Here is a 7,031-nt window from a genome sequence, read left to right as displayed (position 1 = left end):
TCATTAACATAATTTAATAAAATATTTTTAATTAAAATTTTACAACACTTTTTTTAAAATGTTATAATATTATTTATGTAAAATTTAATAAAGTATTTTAATTTGAATTTTACAACACAGTTTTTTGAAAAAATTATAATATTATTTATACATAAATTGAATTTAGTATTTTGAGAATATTTAAATTAAGTAAATTTAATATTTTTTTAAACTAAATTTCAAATAAAATAAAAAAATATGTAACCATAATTTGAAATTTTGCCCAGGCAGGGGCCAAAAATAAGAAATCGTTCGTTATATTACTGTCTCATTTATCTCCGCATTCCCGCCTGGCACCTAATTAATATTAGATTCTCATTATGACTCAGAGCTCTGCATTTACTGTTTACAAATCTTAAACCAATCCTGTTGAGCTGCATTTTTGGGATCCTAGCCGCTTTAAAGGTTTGCATAAACACACAGAAAATGACAAATGGCAGCATAATTTGGAAAATAACCGCCGCAACGCTTCCCAATGGAGATATGGTCCTTCCAAGTTTTACTGAAAAAATGGTCCTTCCAAGTTCCAACCCAACGGATTTTCCCCCGACCCCGACGCTAATTGCGCGCTTATCTAGCCCAAGAAGCTGGTTGCATTGCATTCATACACACGGCTAAAGTTACATTCCATGAAATCCTGATACACTTTTCCCAAATTGACCTTACCTTTGCATCAATTCCACTTCCATTTTATTTCCCATCCCACAAAGTTATTCTTTGTTTACACCGCTACTCCATCCTGATATAGATGGAGCAGTGGCATGAGTCATGCAATCTGTATTGCCATCCTCAAAAAGTGTTCTCTGGCCCTCCAAAACCGACCTTCTGCTTCCATCTCTGCTCATTATCCACTTCACAGGCCTATGATTTCTCATATCTTTACCCTTATATAGTCTGCTCTTCCTCTCTTAAACTCTCATAGGTTTTCAGTGTCTGGAAATCTCTTGACTAGATGCAGAGGGCTCTGTTGAGTAGTTTTAACTTGTAAATTTGGGAATCTGTATTTTGTTCTGAGCCTGTGGACTTTCTTTTATCAAATGGGTGGTGACAGGCAGATAAGCTTTTGGGCCCTTGCCTGTCTGCTCTTTCTCAGTTTTCTTCAGCAAACAAGAGGAAGTGGGTTTGTGAAGACAGAGGGCAACCGTTTTTCTGTCAATGGGAATCCTCTGTTTGTCAATGGGTTCAACTCTTACTGGTTAATGGCTATGGCAGCAGATCCAACACAGAGATATAAGGTTACCTCTGCTTTTGCACAAGCTGCAGCTCATGGTCTCAATGTTGCCAGGACTTGGGCATTCAACGATGGCCAGTACATGGCATTGCAGACTTCACCTGGTGTATATGATGAACAAGTCTTTCAGGTCTGTATATGGCCCCTTGGGTACATCAAACCTTCAAGGCATTCATCCATTAGTTTCTAGTTTTTATTTTAGGGTGTGTAGATTGATTGGTATTGTTTGTTTTCCTGATTTTTTGGGTTGTTTTGGTTTCTCTGTTTTGGAATGGTTAGGCCCTGGACTTTGTGGTCTCTGAGGCCAACAAGTATGGCATCAGGCTTATACTTAGCTTGGTGAACGACTATAACAACTATGGAGGAAAGGCCCAGTATGTAAGATGGGCTCGTAATGCGGGACAGAATCTCAATTCTGATGATGAATTCTTCACCAATCCCACTGTTAAAGGCTACTACAAGAACCATGTTAAGGTAACAGAGTGTATGAATCTCTGTCTCTGTATAGTTATATGCATCCATTTGTTATATATTTATTGAACTGTACATTTTCCTGCAGACTGTATTGACAAGAGTGAATACCATTAATAGAGTAGCCTACAAGGATGACCCTACAATCTTTGCATGGGAGTTGATGAACGAGCCTCGCTGTCAAAGTGATCCTTCGGGGGCTACAATCCAGGTCAGATAACAAAATCTTTTCAGATCTAGCTGGTCTATAATACCTAAACACCTCTTTTGGGATCAGAACTCTGGAAAATGAAAATCCAATTCTGGCATAGATTCAGTGAAAGATAGATAAATGTTGGGTTCGAAGATCTAGTTATGACATTTGTAAATATTTGAATATCTCTGTTCAAGGTTCTTAGTTGGGTAGTTTTAAGGTTTAAGAGTTAGGTTAATTGGTCTAGTCTCGTGCTTTTTTAATGGGATGTCACGGGTTCAATTCTCCTTTATGCTTTTGGGGTTAGGGTCTATTCTATGCTCTTGGGGTTAGGGTCTACTAATAAGTTGGCTAGGGATCTGCTCGGATATGTCAGGTGTCCATGAACCATACAAAAAAAAGTTCTAATTTGGTTGGGTTCTGTTTAGAATTTTAGTTTTTAATAATTAATTATTTTGATAATAATCGTCTGTGACTTTTAGGGTTAAACGTGGTGGTTTTTTGTTTGTGATGAGCAAACAGGGATGGATAGAGGAAATGGCTAGTCATGTCAAATCCATCGATGGAAGTCATCTCCTCGAGGTTGGCTTGGAAGGATTTTATGGAGAGTCCAAGAAAGGGAACAATCCCGGCTTCTCTGTGGGGACAAATTTCATCACCAATAACCAAATCACAGGAATTGATTTTGCAACTGTTCATTCCTACCCTGATATCTGGTCTTTTTCTTTTTCTTTCTATTTCTTTTTTTGTTTATCATATTGTACTGATAAAGTCTGTTTTTTCAACCTTACATTTGTGGCCCAGACTTGACTTTTTATGCATATGTTTTGGGTCCAACCGGAGTTATTGATTGATTGGGTCACATCTGTTGCTGCATTCATTTACTTCAAATAAATATGTGCTATTTAGGTCATAACCATGATGAGATTGCACTAATAAATTGAACCATATAACCATGATGAGATTGCACTAATAAATTGAACTGTGATTTCACTTTGAAGGTTGGCAGGATCAAGTGAGGATGCCCAGATTTCATTTCTACATGATTGGATATCAACCCATTTGGACGATGCAAACAAAATACTGAAGAAGCCAGTTCTGTTTGCAGAGTTTGGGAAATCATCCAAGGACCCAGGATTCGACGAGGGCCAGAGAGATAATGTATTTCGTGTGGTTTATGAACACATATATGCTTCTGCTAGATGGGGAGGAGCAGGGGGAGGAGCCCTGTTTTGGCAGCTGATGACAGAAGGAATGAGCTCAGATGGAGATGGGTATGAGGTTGTCTTGTCCCAGAATCCTTCCACAGCATCTCTCATTTCTACTCAGTCTCATAAATTGGCTGAGCTTACTCATATATTTACAATGCTGAATGAGTCTGAGAAGCAGAGGCGGGGTCATGCACATAGAAGGGATAGATGGCCCAGGAAAGGGCCGAAGAATCACCCCTGAGGTGTTGGAAGCTTGCTGTCGATGATTAGAAGAAAACCTAAATGATATGATGAGAGAATCACTAGTGTGGTATGATAGGTGTTTTCAATTTGAAAAAAAATTATGGGTGGTGAGTATTTTACCATATGAGATGGCAAGAGTCATCCATCCGAAAGTTTAATATGTATTTGTCTCTGTAATTCAAGCAGGGTAGGGCTATCAGTCAAAAGCATTTATACGTTGCAGAAAGTGCCAGGGGCTTCTTTTAGAGGAGGAATTATTCCCTTTAGAGAATTTAGAGTTGTCTGTTTTTAATTTCCATGGCTTTATGTAAAGGTATATCTTTTAAGCTTTACCGAAAGGTACATTAGAATTTGATTCTGGTTTTTCAAAAATTATGTGGGTGGTGATTGGGTTTGGTATCAATATTTTCAGGGGCCATTTGGAGAGGAAAATTTAATAGGTAGTTTTGTATAATTTAAAATATACATTTGTTTACAAATTCATGTTTTCAAAATGTTTCTGGTTTTTGGTGTTTGGAATAGATTTGCATTAGTCTATTTAAAATTTGGTAAAAAAAATATTCAAAATAATTTTTTTAATACACTAATTATTTTTACAAATATCTATTTGAAAAATTAATAGTAATAAAAATAAATTCAAATTTAATAAAATTTATCAAGATAATTTTAAAATACACTTATTTAAAAATATAGTAATAAATTTTATATTAATAAAAAAATATAATATAAATTAATGAAATAAAAGGTTTTTAGTTAATTTATAATCTAAAATAAAATGTAATTTTTGGAAAACAGTTTGATTGTTTATTTTCTTAGATTTATATCTATCAACGTTAATATATAATCAAAATAGGTTAAACAGAAAATAAGAAGGGGCTTTGTAAACCTTATTGTACTCTTTGGAATTGTAGGATGATAATATATTAAAAGAAATCATAATAAAAATAATCTGATAACAAATAGAAAATGACCAAACTAAATTAAGAATAATTTCTTTTTAATGTAGCCAATGTCATGATTATGATTATTTAGTTTGAAATTGTTCCACAAACCAACCAAAACTGAAGGAGGACAATTAAATAGATTCAAAAGGATTCAATGGAGTAAATTGAAAAGCTAAACAAACAAATAAAAAATGGAACTAAAAATTGACAATGGTGATAATCTGACAAGGGGGGATATATTTGAATCTTACAAATGATGGCTTGTCAAATTTATCGAAGTCAGGTATTGTTATTTCCCTCTAGTAAACTTCATGGCTCTCCGATATGATCATGTTTGTGCTTTTGATAATGTATATCTTTATACTTTAGAAAAATGGGTGGCACTGGGTTCAAATCTTGAGTGACATATCTTTATACTTTAGAAAATGGGTGGGCACTAGGTACAAATCTTGAGTGACATATCTTTATACTTTAGAAAAATGGGTGGCACTAAGTACAAATCTTGAGTGATTTTGGTGGAACAAAGATGTCCTATTCATTGTCTTTTACTTGAAGAGTGACCTTTGTAGGATGGCATGACATTTATGTCCATTGAAAATGTGAAAGATATTGTGTACTCATGTTAATTTGAAGTGCACACACAAAGTCCTAAACTGTCAATACTTCTTGGAGAACAAAATAAAACATTAATATCCAAATGCCATAAGCTCATCCCATGCCACTAAATTGATCACCCTCCATTGGCAAAAAATGTACACAATCATGGAGAGAAGGGGAAGAAAACTATTTCAAGATAAAGACGAGATGGAGATTCAATAAAGTATGGGCAATTTGAACTAGAGTTATGAAAGAAAAACACAAGATATCACGGAAGTACAATAACCGTTTGACATTGATATCCCAGCATATATGAATTGCATATACAAATGAAAATAAGTGAATTGACAAGGTAAAGGGCATTGTAGACATAATAGAAAAATATATTATTAATGAGAAACTAAGATTTGTTGCTTTGGCCACAAAATATGAATAAGACATCTTGGTGAATGCATTCAACTTATATCTATACTAATTGCAACAAAATCTATAGTTGAAATTGAATCCCAAGACATGCAAAAGCTAAAAAACATCTCTACAATAATCGATTTATAATCCTAGTGATTATATTGACTATAGTTGACCTTATTTGACTACACTTATACATTAAATTTTAATACACTAATTAATTTTAATAAGGGTAATCGATAAAGTATTTTATTAGTCTACTTAAATCACTTTGTCTTGTTAAACATGTGTTAGGCCCCTGGTTTGATAGATGGAAACCAATTTTGGAAAGTCAAATACTTTCCCACACACATATACCAACATTCTCTCTCTTGAGTCATTTTCATTCATTCATTATACAAGCATTCTACTCTTGAGTCTCATACCAACTCTATAATTGCAAAGATGAGGATTGGGGTGTGAACCCTCGCTACCCCAGGCCTTTGGTTTGTGTCATGAAACCAGTTCACAAAAGGATAGAAAAGAGAGATCAACGCCTTAGAATTCAGCCTCTTCGAGGGGGCAACCTCCTTTACATTACACAAATGAACAATTCTTTGATGATACAAATGAAAAGACCTCCTTTCTATACATAGGAGTCTAAGGGGTCATAACATAATCAGAGCCGACATAACAATAATAATGTAAGGGCACAATAATAACAATAATGGGCTTCTATGGGGCACAATAGTAACAATATGGGCACTACATGGGTACATTAATATAATAAGTGGGTTGTACTAATAACAATAAGGGGTTACACTAGTAGTCTAGGGGCCTAACATGCCCCTCTCCTTCAAAAAGCATTGTCCTCAATGCTTGAGTAGTTCTTGATGCTTCTGTATAAAATTCTTGTCCTCCCATGTGGAATCTTCAGCGGGTAAGTTCTTCCACTTGATGAGATACTCTGAAATTGATCGATTTTGTAGCTATCGGGTTCTTGTTTCTGTGACTGCTGCAAGTTCCAATATGATTTTTCCTTCCTCTTCGATTTCTGGCAATATTGTTTGAATTGGGATCTTTTGAAACTTTTAAATAAGTGGCCATACTTCTTCGTCCTTCTTCCATTCATCCCTTGCTTCGTTTATCCAATTTAGTTGGATAATAGAAATAGCACAAAACAATGCTTCCACATCCTTATTCTTGAAGAGTCTTCCCATTCGGTAAGGTCACCATTTTTTAAGTGCATGTAGTATTGCCAACATTTCCTTCTCATAAATAGCTTGCTTGAGATGTAGCAGTAAAAATACCCATTCACCTACATCAAAACATTTTTCACTACAGTATTGATCTACCTGTTGTTTCGTTTGATTTTGCACCGAAGTGGCGTTTTCCTTTAAAAGTTGGAGAACTTGTTGTTGATGCTCGATGTGATCTTTCACTGCTTGAATCTTTTTCTTGATATATCCTTTTATCTCTAGAGTTTGAGGAGTGGTAATTTCTTCCAATCCTTTACAAGATATGATCGGATTCATTTCTTGATGCTCGATGTGATCTTTCACTTCTTGAACATTTTTCTTCTTGATATGTCCTTCTATCTTGATAGTTTGAGGAGTGGTAATTTCGACCAATGAATTACAAGATATGGTTGGATTCATTTCTTCTTTCTCGATGTAATCTTTCACTTCTTGCACCTTTTTCTTCTTGATATGTCC

General features: G+C 35.0%; 1 protein-coding gene across 1 annotated transcript; it reads left to right on the top strand.

The window, feature by feature from the left end:
* The first annotated feature begins 499 nt into the window (after nt 1–499).
* LOC149248327 (mannan endo-1,4-beta-mannosidase 1-like) lies at nt 500–3,743 on the top strand. The gene is made up of 5 exons (XM_089458402.1): nt 500–1,400; nt 1,550–1,744; nt 1,830–1,952; nt 2,457–2,650; nt 2,936–3,743. The coding sequence occupies exons 1-5, from the start codon at nt 1,077–1,079 to the stop codon at nt 3,384–3,386; spliced, it is 1,287 nt and encodes a 428-aa protein (XP_089314528.1). The 5' UTR covers nt 500–1,076; the 3' UTR covers nt 3,387–3,743.
* Nucleotides 3,744–7,031: the final 3,288 nt, after the last annotated feature.

Source organism: Pinus tabuliformis, chromosome 7 (assembly GCF_031772625.1).
Source record: "Pinus tabuliformis cultivar Carrire ecotype Pingquan chromosome 7, CPIR1, whole genome shotgun sequence".
In the NCBI taxonomy this organism is placed as follows: Eukaryota; Viridiplantae; Streptophyta; class Pinopsida; order Pinales; family Pinaceae; genus Pinus; species Pinus tabuliformis.
Note: the sequence above shows the minus strand (reverse complement) of the source record. Positions and strands in the feature narration are given on the sequence as shown.